This window comes from Pseudopipra pipra, chromosome 9 (genome assembly GCF_036250125.1).
Source record: "Pseudopipra pipra isolate bDixPip1 chromosome 9, bDixPip1.hap1, whole genome shotgun sequence".
NCBI classification, from domain to species: domain Eukaryota; kingdom Metazoa; phylum Chordata; class Aves; order Passeriformes; family Pipridae; genus Pseudopipra; species Pseudopipra pipra.
The window spans coordinates 29,316,773-29,333,840 of NC_087557.1; the positions used below are offsets into that span (position 1 = coordinate 29,316,773).

Genomic DNA, 17,068 nt, shown 5'->3' on the forward strand with positions numbered 1-17,068 from the left:
TACGTGGGAAATTTCTCAAAGGTTATTTTAGGCAAACTGCATCTTTTTCCAGATGACAAATATTGCAGATCAAGTACATCTCCATTTTCAGGTGCATTTTACTGCTTAATGGATTGTACTACTAAACTTTTTAAGCATTCTCTACTCGTGAAGAATCTATTACTGTCATCTGTACACGTGCTTTTAATTCAACTTTTAATCAGCTGGACTACTTTTGTCTTAAGATTAGCATCAAAGTAATACAGAAATCAGCGAATGAAGAACATCTCGTGTTTGTGCATAATGATAATTAGATGAGCATCTAATGGCTTGGAAAATGGACCTTTTTATATCTGTGTGAGTGTATTGCAAATGGAAGGCTTTTATGTGGACCTTGAATGCTGTAGCTGTACTTGGAAAGAATTAGGAAAGCTCTGTTGAGTCAACTTTTTCCAAGGAAGTAAGATTTGGCCTTCTGTACACACAAAACCAGATCATTCCCTGCAGGAAAGCTGCTGAGGTTTGGGTTAAGGATGTAATTTGAAGGCTCAGCTCAGCCAAAGCTTACCTTGGAAAAGGCCTGTGAGTAGGAGGAGGAAGGTGACCTGGTGCTGTCCTAGGCTCCATTTTCCCCAGTTTTTCCATGAGATGACTGCTTTGATTGCATTTTCATTCTAAAGTCAGTAACATCTTCACTTATATGCAGCTGGTGAGATGCCTCCAGCTATAGGCAGTTTATTGATCCCAGATATTTGTGTTGTTGGAGAATTTAAACACATAATTTAGCAGAAGCTGTTAAACCCAGAATGGTCTTTGTGGGTACCCTGCTTCATTCTTGGCTTGCCAGTTTTAACCTGTGGCTGCATGACCCAGTCATGAGAAAGTGCCATCTGAAGGTTGGGATTGTTTTCTTGTTATAAATATGGCATGACAGAAAATTCACTGCTTTCTGGGTGCATCCTGTAAGACTTCATGTACTACTGTAGTAGCTACTTGGTTGGACTAATGATATTTTAATGAATATTCAGTCAACACTCTCAGAATTATAACTATTTATAAATGTAAATAAAGCTGCTTTGGGATGTTTCAGTAACAGGGGTGACAAACCACTGTGCCCCTTGTGCCTTGCTAGAGGACTGACACATTCCCATGGAACTGAGCTGTGTTGATTTGTGTTTCTGTGCTGTCTGAACTTGGGTATTGTCATTCCTTTCCCTGGGCATGAAGCCACACATGGAAGGGGCCTGACAGAGCACTGGGCCCCTCCTGCTCTCGGGGTACCCTGACTTTTCAGAAGTGGATTCCTTTGCGAGGTTTTCTCCTCTTTGGAGTCTGTAAAGTCCCTCCTTTCTCATCTTGCTTTCCTGCTTGTGGTGTATTGACTGCACTGATTTTCCACTGCAGTGGGAATAGGAACCCATGGCTTTATTTACTGGTGGCACTCAGAACTAAAATCCCAGGGAGTTCTTTGCAGTGAGTAAGTGCTTTCCTTTTTTAAATGCTGCACGTAAGCGCCAGACTCGCCTGTGAGCTCGAGCCATGTTTCATTCAGGGCTGGCAGGAAGATAACACATGACCAGTCTTCAGAGTTTCAGAACATGATGTGAAGGTGAATGCTTCTTGATTGAATGCTGAAAAGTGAATTTGTGTGCAGTTCCATCTCTGAGGTTGGATTTTGCTCTGAGAGTTTGGGAGGATTACCTTTGTGCTCTGTCTTACCATGCAAACCTACCACAGCAAAGACAGATAAATATTCTAGATTAGCACACTGTGATGTGAAAATAGCTTGGTTCTGGCTTGATATTTTTTTTTACCTTGTTTAGTTTTAAGTAGATAGTTGTTTGCAAAACCTTGTAAAGCTAGGATTAATTTCACAGGCATTAGCAGTCCTCCCTATTTTTCCATTTTTTAATGCCCTTAGTCTAACTCTATAACCACATGTGCATTTTCAGGCACTACAACCAGAAGCCTTGATGGTAATTACTGCTGTCAGCATCACATCTGAAACTCTACTTCGTCCTCTTTGCAAATACAAGTGAACCCAAAATAACTCCTTGGCTTCTCAAATAAGTCAGCTATATCTGAGGCTCACATAGTTGCCAGTATTCCTTTCCTGAGGGTATTAGAATCCATAAGAACTGGGGATGAATGTGTGAGCAGTTGCAGGCACTGGAGGGTGGGTTCCTCCTGCAGCTGTTCATTCCAGGAGTCTCTTTGTGCCACTGCCTCTTTTTTTGTGTTCTTGTGTCTAAGAATGGTCTCCTGGTACTCCCATGGTATGTACTCCAGCTGCAACCTAATTTGCACCCTAGTGAAATTCCATAGGGAATTTTCATGATAGTGTGGGCACTGATAAACACCTGCTTGGCTGGGGGTATTTTGGGGTGTTAGGGTGGTGGTGGTGGCCACAAAGCCAGGAATAGCTGGCAAGGCTGTTCTGCTTTCTTTGTATGCACATATTGCTTGCCAAAGGTATTATTTCACTCAGCATTGCCAAGCTTTTTTTTTTTTTTTTTTGTCATAACATGCAAATTTTGTGCCTTTTTCTGTAGCAGTGAGAATTTTGAGTGAAAACACAGATATTCCATATGGAACTAACTGAGATGTTAAAAACATCCTGGCTCAGTGAGAGAACACTTGGAATTAGGAATTTTTCAACAAATATAGATGTATTAAAAATTTTATTCTCTCTGAGCTTCATGTAATCTATAACAGGCTGAATGCAAGATCTGCAGAAGAACCCCTGGTGCTGCAGTGTTCTGGGCTGTGGTTCCTTCATTTACACCAATTCTTTTTTGAAATATACACAGAATAAATTTAAACAGCATTATTCCCATTTATATGTAATCAATCACACCTAGCCCAGAGTTAAATACACCAGAGTCAGTCTGAGGAGATGTCCTTGTCACTGAGTTATAAACCCACATGTAACACCAAGAGCACAGTAATTATCTCACAATATCCAAAGGCTTTGAGAAGAGCCTTTGCTGCATTTGGGACTTCCCTGTGGGGGTGCTGGAGGTGGTTTTGGATTGTGAATAAGTTGATATATGAGACCACTTGACAGCTGCACTTTGTGTACACAGAGCTGTCCTTACCTTGGCATCTTCATCAGAGCCACCAGGCAGATCTTTGGAGGGCTGGCCCATGTTTTACTCCTGTAGGGGTTTGTCATTTTGTGTTGCTGCTCGTGCCTGGGGCTGTTTTCTTCTCCAGAAGGAAGTGTTTTGTGTTCCCTACAGACTGGCAGATTCAGGAAAATCATTTCTTTGGATTGCCCTTGAGCCACGTGCTAGAGGGACTTTATAACTGTGACGTGTAGAAACTTTTGTTTTAATTACAAATGTGGTGTGGGGAGCAACTTAGCCAAAGGGAGAGGTTGAAAACAGGAGAGTGGAAAAATCTGCCTCCAGGCTCTACATCCCTGTGCTACCCTGGGTTTAACAGTGTTAACTGCAGATTCAGCAACTGCTCATGTGAAACAGTGATATTAGAAAATCATCTCATGTAATATTAGAAGGGAATTAATGCAAATTTATGAGAAATAAGGAACACCATGTTACCCCATCTGCTCTGAGCGGACCTCAGGCTAATGCTTTACAAACCACAGTTTAGTTTTCTGTTCCAGCATTTCAGATCCCAGTGTGGGATTGTTTCTCAACCAACTTGGATGCTGCAGTACTTTTTCTGTTGGTTTTAGGAGGTCAAAAGAAAGAACCAGTAAGAATGAGCTGAAAAAATCAGAGACTTCATATGAATATTGGTGAAGTTGTGATTACAATGTGCCTAGCTCAATCTAGTAAAATCTTTGTCCAAGCTTCTAATAATTTTTTCCCCTCAGTGATTAGTCTCAGAGACAGATATTTATTGTTATATGCAGGTTTTGAGCTGTCAGCCCAGGTCCATAACTAATAAAACCATAACAACCACCAAAGTAATAGTGAAGTTATGTGGATTTGTAGCATTTCAAGTGATGAGCAAACCATTCCAGTGTATTGGCCTTTGGCCACTTTGCTCTGTAATAGTGTTTTTAATGAAGAATTGCCGTGGCAACAGATCTGGAGGACATTGGGTAGCTCTTTGCTGCTGACTCTTGGAAATAAAACAGACTTTTAGCAACACATGTGTAATGTCTGAAGGTAAAGTAACCCAAAATAACTGCATTTGCTCCACTGGGAATGTAGTGTGGGACACATCAAGCCAAAGTCTGACTTACTGACTTACCAATTTAATCCTTCTGTGAAAGTGTTTCTGGATGGTGAAAATAGTAATAAGTGCAACAGTTGAAATCCGAGAATAAAATAAAGGAAACCTGAGAGAAACTGTATTGCAGATGAATTTAAGCAAAAAAAATGTCAGTTATTTTAAAGGCTTTAAGAATTCTAGCACTATAGGAAATGCTTCTGGATGTGTTGTTTCAAAAAAAGAAGTTTTTGGGGAAAGAGGATGCAGTGAAGATGAAAAACTTCACTTGCTCTTCTGAAGAACCAGCAAGTGAAAAAAGACATGAAAAGCAGAAAATGAAACAAATTCCAGTGAAGTTAAAATTTGGGGTGTTTTTTTATTAATGGGCTTTTATTTATAACAGTATTTCTTGGTGACTGAAACATTGAGCATTTGTCACATAACACAGCCAAGTTAAAACCTTAACAGTGTTTAGATCAATATAGCAAAGTAATATCATAAGATAGATCTTCAGAAGCCTATAAAAGAAAAGGAAAAACCTCTGGGCAAGTTTTTTTTTCTTCTCCCAGGTCATTGTGGTTGATATTTGAAAGTCCAAAGGCAGAAAAATGCAGTCACCTTGATATGTGTTAGTGGGTTGTAAAGAGAATTTGCTCTCACAGTATTCTAATGTCATGCCTTCCAGATGAAGTATTATGTTAAAATATACATGAAGCACACTTTCAAGATGTAAATGGAATCTAAAAAAGTTTTGGGGTTTTTTTTTTTATATTTTAAAGATAAAAACACAGACATTACTGTGAAGGATAACACGGATGATTTCTGCCTTCGAGACACATTGAGCATTGCATCAACAGACTCCTTTGTTTCCACAGCTGAGGTAAGACTCTGAAAGATTGCTTTTTTAAAGATTCATTGATCTGTCTGAACAGTGAACAGAAGAATCGTAATTTTTTGCTAATCACTGTAAGCAAAAATGTATTTCTCTTATGGGGAAAAAAAAAGAAACTTTCCAGGCTTAATTGTAACCAGCTTTTTTTTTTAATTTTTTTTTTTTTTGGTGCACTGACAGAGTGTTTCCCCAACTCCTAGACAGAAGTTGCTTTTGAAAAATATACCAGATTTTCCTGAGTGAAGAAGCAGTGAGTTAAGGCTGTGGTAGTTCCTTTCACTGTGAACTGCATTTTCCTGTTCTTCTTTTCCTCCTGCCTTACCATCCTATAGAGATGTATGCAGGAGGCTCTGTATATTTTAGAGCTGGGGTTTTTTTGTTTGAGAGGAAATCATTGGAGGTTGACAGCTCCCTGCTTTAGTGTGTTCCATGCACAGTGTGGAGGCACCAGCTCGAGCTGTAACTCTGCTCTTGCACCAAGAGGAAATTATTAAACAGGAACCAGAGGTCTGAGACTCTGTTATGGAAAACCTGGGGTCGAGCTGGTAAGGAAAACTCGTCTGAGTGTGTGAGTGGGGTGTGGGGAGTCAAATGGGGCTCCTGTTGGATTAAATGCAGCCACTGCTGGGAAGGAACCTCAGTTCCAGCAGTGAAAGTCTCTGGATCTGGGAGTGGGAGTGCCAGGGAGCCTCTGGAATGGTCTGACAGGGAGAATTCCTTAACAACATGACATACTTCATCTAATTTCTCTAATCTTCTTCAATAAGACCACAAAGGATACGTAAAGAAACAATCTTTGGATAACAGGATATTTTCTATCAGCTGAAATCTGCAGCAGCTCCCTTGAAGTGTTTGAAGAATCTCATATGCAGTGACACATTTACTGAGTGAGGAACATCTCCTGTTGTGCTCTCTGGGGAGCTGGAGGGATCTTGAAGAGCACTTCTCTCCAAGTAACAGGAAAGGCAAAGTTGGCCTCGATAGATAAATTTTGTGATAGATAGTGCTCTCATAGATGCACTGCAGCTAAGCTGCTAAATTCAGCTGGAAAAAGAGAGAATTGCATCCACATGCTTTGCAGTTATCATCTGACTGTTATAGGGTTTGGTTTTCCATAGCCCAATCACCTTGATTCAGTAACTCACATTAAATTGTGATTGCCTTGATTCAGTAATTCACATTGTTGTGATGCCTGACATTCATTCCTAACAAAGATTGTATCTGTAGAGGCCAGTTACTCTTCCCTGTAATTTGGACAAGACCACAATTCAAGCTTGCTTCAACTCTACCAGCTCGTGAGAGAAGCTGTAAACCACTGTAGTTTGTACATTTTGTTTCTTTTTTTTTTTCCCTATGAACTTTCATAGTGTTTTTACAAGTATGTGAAGATGCTCAGTTGGGTTGCTTGGCTTACAAAAAAAACAAAAACAAAAACAAAACCCAAAAGCAATCAACCAAACAAACACCCAGGATGTATCACCTCAGTGGAATCATCATCCTGTCCTGGAGCTGTATTGTCCCAGTGTGTGCTAAGGAAATATTTAAGTTAAAATTGGCAGTGTAACTGTCTTTACCTATCCTGAAAATATTCTCCACATTCTGATACCTCAGAGCCACTTCTGTCAACTCTTTCCTCCAGGACAAAGTTATGAAGGTTTTCTCTTCCTTTCCAGCTGTTCTGTCCTTTGCCAATAGAACAAACTCTCCTTTTTCAGATTTTATGGAAGAATCTAGTGAAATTCTCAGCTGCCAGAAGTCCTGAAGACTAACAAAGCATGAATAACTTGCAGTTTAGTGTTTGAGCCAAAACACCACCGATGTTCTGGATTAAATATGAGCCACTAGGCTTGAACTACAGGGTCAGTTCACTCCAGCAGTGGGTACAGGACATCATTGTTTGCTGCAGGTAGAAGGAAGCTGTGGATGTTCTTGTACAAATATACTGTTACCTGGATTTAACATTTTGTTCATCTTTTGGGGGGAAAAATGCCTCACATTAGTACTGCAAATAATTATGGCAATGAGAAGGAGCAATAACTACTTCCCAGTGTATTCAGCTCTTAGTGGAGAACAGTTACAGCTCTGATGTAACTGGATTAGAATTGACATACCAGATTCTTTTATTCTAGACATGATGATATCAGGTAGATACTTTTTTCACTTTCTTGTTCTTGCACTAGCAAAACAGTGGAATGTTTTAGTTTAGGCTAAGAGGCCTGAGGCTTTTCCAGCTTTGGATTTATCTCAGCTAAGGGCCAAACAAGCAGTTGTTCTTTCATCATAAGCTCCCTGACTGCAGTTAAAATATTAATAACTGCCCTAAACTCCATGTCGTGAGAGAAGTGTTTAGCAAGGCTTTTAAATCTGAAATTCATATGTGATTTTGCCCTACCAGGATTAGTAATTTCTCCTTGCAGGAAATCAGAACGTGGCACCATTTTTTGTGGTCACATCACGCTGCAAGTTGTGTGTTGACAGTTCCTTGTCTTCCTCCTACATTGTGTCCTGTCCCAAGGAGCAGGACTCTGGTTTTAGAGGCTGGAAACTGTTTCAGTGCTGACACACAGACCAAATTTAGCTCAGTGCCCTCAGGAGAAATAACTGTCACAAACCAAGACACAGATGCTTGAATGGAAGGTGATGGGGGCACTGCTTAGGAGGCAACAACAGTGTCGTGCTGTGTTGTACGAGGACAAAATCGAGGAAGATGGTTTTTAAGGAAAGAGCTGTACAAAACTGGGACAGCTGGCAGAGCTTAAGTCATGTGCCCTTTTGGTGAGCTCTGCAGGATGGCAGGAGTGTGTGCCAAAGCTTCCTCTTGGCTGGGGCTGAGAATCAAGAGGGTGCTGAGCAGCACACATCTGATGGCTTCTCCCCCGGAGTTGTGCCTGCCTGGACACCCACAGTGCACAGGTGCCTGAATCCTCACAGAGACAGTTTAGACTCAGTTGTCATCCCCAAGCCCTGACAGACTTCTACTCTTAAACACCCTCAGGCTCTCAGAAGCACTGCAGAAGGGATGGTGAACACAACTATTTTCCCTAATTAAGTTGTTAATACTGTATCCTGTGATAAATAATGGTGTTTTCTTCCCCGTTTGAGCCTGTCTGCCATCAGCTTGTGTTGAGGAAGGTTAGTATCCTTTTCATAGTCTTGCTCTCCCATCTACTGTGATCAAAATAGCTGCTACCCTTGGTAAGAACACAGCCCTGAGTGTGCCACATAAAGGCCTCTCCCCTCTCTTTCCTGGCTTCTTTTCTATCTTCCCGACAGAGGGTCTCCCTGCTCTCCCTGAGCTTTGGTGCTGTCTCTCTGTTGTCAGTGCACATGAATTTATCATATCTTATTTTCATATCTTGACTAGAGTTGAATCTACAGTTCTATTATCAAATAAACTTTGCTTTCCTTGTTAAAATGTTAACTCCATCCAAAGCTTGGGAGATTTTTTAGACTTGTGAATAAAGCCTTAGCTGCTCTTTTTTGTTTTTTGCAACAGCCTTCCTGTTTTCCTCCAGATCTTCCAGATCAACACAATTCAGTTTATTAAAGTACTATCTCAAGTGTTTTAGTTAGTAATCACCATCTCATCTTCCAACTTCCAAAGCATGTTTCACTCTCATCCTGTAACTACTTATTTAAAAAAAAATAAATCTTTTCTCTGAATGGCTTTGTCCTTTAAAGAGACCATCATCAGCCTTTTTAATATAGGGGAAGCATCATTTCTCAGAATGTAAGGAATGCTGACTGTTACAGTAAAGTGACCTTTTTATTAGGGGGAGCAAGCAAGAATTCCTAAAAGGTCTAGCATTGTTTATTTTTGCTACATTCATGTAGGTGGTTATTTTGGTAGTCAACAAGGCTTCGATGCACAGCTGAGAATTTTTTCTATTTATTAAGAAACAACTTGTGAGTAGCAAATGAGGGTACTGAGCCTGTTCCAGGGAATCTCAGACTTAAGAACTCTAGCAAGTTCCAGAGGTTTGGTGCTTTACAGCAACGATTTCAGCATCTCTTCACTAGCAGATGCAGCCCTAAAGCTGAAGTGTCCAGAGCAAACTGATTAACATCTGAACAATCCATGTTGTAACCTTCAGAGACACAAGGAAGCACCACAAGCTTAGACACGAATCAGCACTACAGGCTTTGGAGTTTTGAAGGTGTGTCCATATTATTTCAGCATAATGAAGTCAGGTGTCCACTGCAGGTCACCAGAAATGTCCTGTGCTGTGGTCACCGACCGCGCTGTCTCTCTCGAGCCTTGAAGGGATGGAAGTCAAGCCTTCCAAGATGAGGTTGCTGCTGCTTTAGGGTCATGAAAACCCTGAGATTTGCTCAGTTGTTTAAGCATGGTGCTAGTAAAGCCAAGGTTTGGGGTTTAGGGGCTGTTCACTTAAGAGTTAGTCTGGATCCTTGTGGGTCCCTTCCAACCCAGTGAAACCTGTGGACACACCCAGCCCTGAACTGCAGTCACCTTTTTATCTCTGCTTTGTCTGCATTTTCATGTTCTTCTCCATGTAACCTCACATGACAGTGAGGAAATAGCAGATATTTGGGGACTGGCATGTCAGGGCCATCCTCACAACCCTCTGCCAGCACTGTTGGCTCTGGTGGAGCACCTTGTCATCCTCAGAGGTGTGGGAAGGGTTTCAGCATGACACTGGCTGTGCAAAAAGGTGTCCACTAGAGAGTGGTTTGGGATTTTTTTAGCCAAACAAAACAATTTAAAATGGAACCTGACAGTTTATGGAAGGAATTGTATGTATTTGCCAGAAGTAGAAGGTTACTGTATGAGTGACTCAACCCCCACGTGTAAGTTCCAGCAAATGAACACCATCTAACAGTGTGTGACACCTGTCAGAACACCAGCTCTGCACTGAAATCTCTGACTTTTTTCATGTCCTTAAATGTTTAGATGGACAAAAGCAGGTACTGGCCCTTTCCCTGCAGCAGGAAAGCCAACTTGGCCAAACTGTTGCTGCAGTGTGTGGAGAAGGCACCCTGGGATCCTCTCACCAGCACTTGGCTGGGTGTCCTCACTGACAGGAAAAGCTTTGCAGCATGTATTTATTTGAAAATTTTAATGGAGGTTTGATACAAAGTTCTACTTTAATCTGATTTGTTTAAATCGTTCTCAAATATGGGGTAACTTTTTATATAGTTCAAATACTTTGACAGTTACTTTTTAAAGATGTTTCCAGGCTATGTTTTTATAGCCTAGAAACACAAGTTTGTTTGCCCCATACAGAATATTAAAGAAAAAAAAAGATCATTAAATATATATATATAATTAAAAAAATAATAATTTTTAAAAAATAATTTTCTGGTCATTAACTAATCTGAATGATGTGTAAGCTTTTTTCTTTTGATTATTAATAATACGATATAATGTTTACAGTGGAAATCGTAGCTAGCCATTGTTTTGTTGATTAAATATGATACCCTGTAAACAGGAGTTCTCTGTTATTTATGTGCTTTGATTTATTAATCTGGTTTGGGTTTTTTTCTTGCTTTAAAAATGTCTGTGAGTTCACCTTAATTTATAGAATAATCACAGAATTAAAACTGCCAACAGTGAAAACCTTTTTGGGAGCCTGTCATATAAAATTCTGAGTGCTCATGCTTCATACCATGTGCTTTGGTAACTAGCAGACACATTTCCCAGCGAAACAAAAACAGGGGTGGGAGGATGTTACTATTTCTGGTTTCCTAAAGATCTGCATGATGCAATCATTCTGTACTTTGTGACCTGGCAATTATTTTCTTTTAACAGCTTGGAGACCCATTAGATTTAACCAGACAATTTAAGAACTTACCTAGGCAAATTAAATATAAAATTAAACTGCCTCCATAAGTTTTGAAACTTGAAACTGTAGCTTTGAGATTCTAAGGGTTACAAAGTAAGTCTTGCAGGTGTGGTGTATTTATTCTGTGTACCAGTTGGGTGTTGCCCCTTTCTCTTAAGCAGATGCAGAAAAGGATGCATCTATCAGTAGAGTATCAGGAAAATTCTTGAATTTGTTTTTATCTTTACAAAAAAATACGTTGTCAAGCTCTGTAATGAACTTCCAAACGATTTCTTTGTCAGCTTACAGAGCACAGGGAGATCCGTAACACGTACGGGCTGGATTCCCTTTGCCACTGCCCCTTGTATGAAGAAGCCATGCACTTGGCAGAAGAAGGCAAAATATATTCACGAGTGTTAAGGTACTGATTTATGTCTATTTAACTATTTTCCAGAAAAGCAAAACTTAAAGTTAAATATTCTACCTAGAAACCATTTTTTTTAGGAGTTCATTGCACTAGGTGTTTTTTCTAAGAGTTAGACTGATGTGACTGTTCTGGTGCTTCTTTTCCTAATGGTCTTTGAAAACTTTTCTGTTTTGTGTAGGACTGAAATGTTTGAATGTCTAGGAGACAGTGACTTCCTTGCTAAGCTGCACTGTATTCGACAAGCTTTTCAGGTAAACAGTGAGGAGGGTGATTTGTCTGTCTCATTAAGCCTAAACTAAAGTACATGGCATTGAAAGCACTCTCTGGGCCAGCATTTTTATGACTTGTTCTGGAGTTAAATATTTTCTTGTTGCCTTTACATTTCTATAGTTCTGAGACGAGATGAATTTGCAGAGGAGTCCCAGTTTTATGATTAGCTCTGGAACCTTTGCACCAAAGGCTTATTAGGAGCTGGTCCACCATAGCAGAGGTTATAATTATCTGAAATGGGATTGGAGTGTTTAAGGTCACTTCAGTATAACCTGTGCATGAACATGTCTGTATTTTCTGAACCCTTTTCTAGGTAATTCTTTCAGAAACAGCAAACAGAATATTTCTTGCTGAAAGTGGAAGAAAAATTTTGTCTGCTTTAATTGTGAAAGCACGAAAGGTAAAAGGCTTTTTTTAACTAATGTTTTATTGTTTACGTGACTCCTGCCAGAATTCACTTCCCACTGCAAATAAACCACATCTCTTGTTGAGTTTGCTTGATACTCGTTGCTTTTTACTTTACAGAACCCAAAGAAATTTGAAGATGTCTTTGATGAAATGATATATTTTTTGGAACAAACAGACCACTGGGATAATACCGAAATGGAACTTGCTGCTAGAGGAGTGAGTCTGAATTTCTGAAAAGTGCTTTTACCCTTAATAGGATCTAAAGGATCCTATTGAGCCATAGGATCTAAAAATAAAATTTTACAATTCAGAATTGTGGGAAAGGCAGCTCTTTTTTTGTTTGTATTGCTGATTTAGAGAATTGGCATCCACCAGTTTAGTACCAGAAAGTACTTTTTTTTTTTTAACTTCTCCATAGTATCTTTAATGCATTTGAATGTGGTGCATGCTGAATTCCACTGCTGAAAGAGAAACTAGGTTACTTAGGTCATGTTTTCTTTTCATACAGGTGAAAAACCTGAATTTTTATGATGTTGTTCTGGACTTCATATTAATGGATTCATTTGAAGATTTAGAAAATCCACCTATATCTATACAGAATGTAGTCAATAACCGCTGGTTAAATTCCTCTTTTAAAGAAACAGTGAGTATTCATGTGTAATGTTCATACCAATTAATCTGCAGGATGTGGATGGTGTGATCAATATAAGTGTGTTGTGAGCATTCTGATAGAAATTTCTGTGTCTGCTGAAACTGTTCTGGTGCTCTGTGCTTTGTATCCTTAAAGTACAATCTAAAAACAAGAATAAATCCAACAACTGCAGGATAAAGGCTGTGTAAAGTCCAGTTTAGCTTCCAGCATAACTGAGTGTGTACCTGAAATATTCCTCAAAAGAATTAAACAGATTGTATTTTATCATAACAGCAGTTGAAAAGCTACAAGTCTGGGCCCAAAACATACAGAATGATTGAATGTATCAGAGAAAATACTTCAGCTTGTCCTGCAAAAATTAGTTTCCTCTGAGGAAGCAGAATTTTAGAGGGGAGGTTTCACTTAGCCACGTCTGAGGTATTAGATCCAGGTTTTGGTTCAGAGACCAGAGACTTAGCAACAAGGCACAAAGCTGCAAGGAAACAAAAGTAAACTGATACAGTGCAGGCATTCAAATGTTGATTGCAATTCATGATTTCTCAGCTGGGCCTGTTTATTTGTCAGATAGATCTGTTAGGGACACAGGCTCCTGCCATGGTCAGCTGGTACAGATACTGCTGTCATTTCATCCACTTTTGTCTGTAAAATGCCAGTTTTCCTTTTGTTTTTGTCTTTCAGTTGAAACATTCCCTCTAGAGAGAAAAGTGCCATGCATGTATTTCTGTAATTCTGTGGTAACACTGGCTTTGTGAATAGTTAATTCTCCTGCAGCACTGAAGGAGAGTCAGATGAGGATAGGAACAAGCTCTGAGGGGAAAAAAGCCCAGTACTGATATCAGTATATTGTATTTCACAGGTCCATATTTGGACAAAACTCCTTAACTGAATCTGAAGCTATTGCAAGAATGTTTTTGCTAAAATGAAAAAGGACATTTTAATGTGTTCACATTCCACATAATATCTAAAATAGTTACTTATGTCTGAGCACATGCTTTAGTATATAAGAGCCTGGTCCTCAGTTAAACCCAGAGAGAATTGCTAACTGTTGTAACTGTAAAATCAGTCAGGGATGCCAAATTACATTTGAATTAAACTGAAGAAACTGTTGCAAAGATAGATCTGAAATGACACATACGAACTACATATAAATTTGGTTATTTGTATCAGCTGCTGTTTTGTAGTTTTAAACTTCGTGTTATCACAAGGTTGAAAGTGCAGAAAATACATGTCCCCAAAATACAGAAATACAGTATTCTGCAGGTGAGTTCTTTTGAGATGAAAAATGACTTGGGCTTGCTTTTTTTTCTTTTAACAATTAGGCTGTAGCTTCAAGCTGTTGGTCAGTACTGAAGCAGAAAAGACAGCAAATGAAGGTAAGTTGCCCTTCAGAATTATGTGGAACAAAGTTATTGATCGGCTCCTAAGAATTTGAAGTTCAGACAAGAGGTTTCCAGTTGTGGAAATTTAGCTCATGGGGCCCTAACACCTGTTTTTTAGCAAAAACTGAAAGATTTTTCAACCTAGTTTGGGCCCAGTCAGCAGTGGTGACAGTAATTCTGTTCAGGTTACCACAGCCCTGCTGTAGTAAGGGTGTTAGGCTTCTATGAAGATTTAATGTTAAATAATGGAAATTTATACTAAACTTACTGTGTAACTTCTGTCTCCAATTTTCCATCACTTAGGTGCCTGATGGATTTTTTGCACATTTCTATGCTATATGTGAACATATCAGCCCTGTTTTGGCGTGGGGCTTTTTGGGCCCTAGAAATTCCCTTTATGACTTATGCTGCTTCTTCAAGGTTTGCAACTTTTTTTTTTAATTACCACTTATCTAAATGAAAAAAAATATCTTCCTGATTAAAATAAATTAATATTTTATTTATAAGTATAAACATTTCCATTTTCCTAAGATTAGGGCTAACAGTAAGAAAGCATGAAAACTAAATATTTTAAAATATTTTAAAAACATTATTAAATGTTTTAAGCTTAGAACTGTTTTGCAAAGTCTGTTTTAGCACACTTCTGTCTCAGCACCAAAATGGATGCTCGTAGGAAACACGTAAAAGAAATAGCTGCTGGTAAGTGAATACAAGTTTTTCTCTTTATTTTTTTTCCCCTGGCTAGGATCAAGTGCTTTTCTTCCTCAAGGACATTTTTGATTTTGAAAAGGTGAGGTACTCCAGCATGGAGAGCCTGGCTGAGGATCTCACCCAGCTGCTGATCCGGCACACGGAGCTGCTCCTGGCTTACCTGGGAGCAGATTCCCTGAGGCACGTGGGGGCCTGTGTGAGCTCTCATGGGCACGTCGTGCCCAGCGGGCTCCTGGAAGCAAAAGTCCAGTAAGCTCTGAAAATCCGTGACAAATGCCAGGGAGTGCACGTTGGGGTGCTCCTTCCCACCTTTTTTCTCTAATGCTGAAGCTACATCATGGCTCTCGGTGAGCAAGCAACTGGAAATGCATCACGTCACTACAGTGTGGAAAAGGACTCAGGGAGGTTAAATGTACACCTGTGAAAAGAAATGGGGAGTGTGTTATTGTATATACCTAAATTAATTTTGCAGCCCAGCTGTCGCTGTATTTATACTTCATGTATCCCAAAGCTTTTTTCTGTAATATTTGGGTAAAGTTTATTTATGAAATACTGTACTTTTGCACAGATGATTTGTGAGTGAAGCTGATGGAGTTGTTCCCATTTAAAGGCTTACAGTACAAAGTGTTCATTGCAGAGTCTCATCATTAGGTGTCTGGAAGGTGTTTTGCCTGCAGTCTCTGATTCATGTGACACATGCAATAAAGGAATCACACTCACAAAACTGAACATGTTGCCCCTGCCCTGGGATTCCATTTGTGTGGGTGTAAGCAGCCATTCTGTACTGCAGTGCAAGGGAGCAGTGCAGGAAATGCAAGCACTGTTGGGGCAGGAATGACTGCCAGTATGCATTTTTTTACTTTATTTTGTTTTAAAATATCTAAACATCATTAAGGTGTTTAAAAATACTTATTTATATTTTAAAAGCTATGCTAGCTTCACCAATTAATTTTAAAACCTTTCCTTGTTCTAAAACTGTTACTACTCTATGTGGTGGTAAATTAACCAATAGCATTCTCAGTTCATATGTAGCATTTCAAAATATATTTTTAAATAAGTATGTATGGTAAGATTTGTTAATCATGAAGCAGAATTGAAGGCAGTGTTTTATAATTTAAAGCACTTCAGTCTTCCTCCCTTCTCTGTGGGAAGTCAGGTGTCTATTTAAGAAATTCAAGCAGTTGTGGCCATCTGTGTGCAGTGGGAAACTGTGGCTCAGGCTGTGGAACCCTGAGGGAACTCACAGTAATGTTTTTTCCTGTTCTGGGGGTAATAAATAATGATGAGGTATAATCTTTGAATTTCTGTAAACTGAAGCAATGCTTCATAATTAGTTTAGGCTCTTAAACTACACTTACGTATGCTTTGCCACACAGAGCCAGCCCACAAGAATCTGTCCTGTGTCAAGAAATACAGAGTAAGTAATTACAGAGCAATTCCAAATATTCAGATACTTGAGAAGCATGTTGTTAAAAATCTAAGATATCAAAACAATCCTTGACTAGAAAAATGTCACCTTTTGTTGCAAACACAACCCAAAATGACAATATCCAAGAGGAGGGCCTGTGTAATTCAAGGATTTTACCGAAGCCAACATTTTGCTCCTTTATTTATGAAATGTTGTACTCATTTGATAAGTACAAAAATGATGAAAATGTGTCATATGACTTGTGTGAAATGCCAACTGATTATAATTTATTTAACAAAAAAAAAAGTATACTTCTATGTGTAATAAAAGAGAAATTCCAAATGCTGCTCTCGGCCTGTTTCCACTGTTCAAGTTGCTGAGCTTGGCACTGTGCTCCGTGCTGGATTTTTTTCTTTTCTCTGCAATGTCTTCATTGTGGGCATGTGAAGTTTTCTTCACCTGTCTCAGCTTTTGAGCAGATAAGTATGTTTAAGCTATCTGTGTTTTGGCAGCTTATTGCAAGTCTATGAGTGAAATTATGTGGAAGAGTAAAGGTGTCTTGTTGGGCTCATAATCAATAGGAATAGCTGGAAATAGTAGCAGAGTAAGTGGCATATTCCACAGCAAATGCACTAGCTGTAGGTAGCAAAGGAGACTGTCTCTCTGGTCTAATAAACTGATATGAAGAAAATTACACCTTAACATACATCTCAGAGAAACAGAAATGCACTTTTTCACAGAAGTAAATGTATATCGAGATTTTCATGGTTTTTACAAAAAGCTTTTGAACAAAGTGCAGCAGCATTGCACAGGAGGTTGTAAATGTTTCCAGATACTTTAAAAGTTGGTCTTCTGTCAAAAATGAAAGGATTTTTTTTAAACAGAAGAATGAGAAGGATCTAAAGAAACACCAAAATATTTAGAAAATGAGGAAGATCTTGATAATATCTGACTTAAAATAGGAGCACTTCCAT

At 39.2% G+C, this 17,068-nt stretch overlaps 1 protein-coding gene across 2 annotated transcripts in view; it reads left to right on the top strand.

Annotated features, from left to right (window-relative positions):
- MIGA1 (mitoguardin 1) overlaps positions 1–16,440 on the top strand; it is a 32,979-nt gene extending 16,539 nt beyond the window's left edge. For both annotated transcript variants that reach the window (XM_064665558.1, XM_064665557.1), the window contains exons 8-16: positions 4,944–5,044; positions 11,142–11,260; positions 11,445–11,517; positions 11,850–11,936; positions 12,062–12,160; positions 12,453–12,587; positions 13,916–13,969; positions 14,279–14,395; positions 14,721–16,440. In XM_064665558.1, coding sequence (XP_064521628.1) covers positions 4,944–5,044; positions 11,142–11,260; positions 11,445–11,517; positions 11,850–11,936; positions 12,062–12,160; positions 12,453–12,587; positions 13,916–13,969; positions 14,279–14,395; positions 14,721–14,939 — 1,004 coding nt within the window. In that variant the 3' untranslated portion in view covers positions 14,940–16,440. The remainder of the gene's footprint in view (positions 1–4,943; positions 5,045–11,141; positions 11,261–11,444; positions 11,518–11,849; positions 11,937–12,061; positions 12,161–12,452; positions 12,588–13,915; positions 13,970–14,278; positions 14,396–14,720) is intronic.
- Positions 16,441–17,068: the final 628 nt, after the last annotated feature.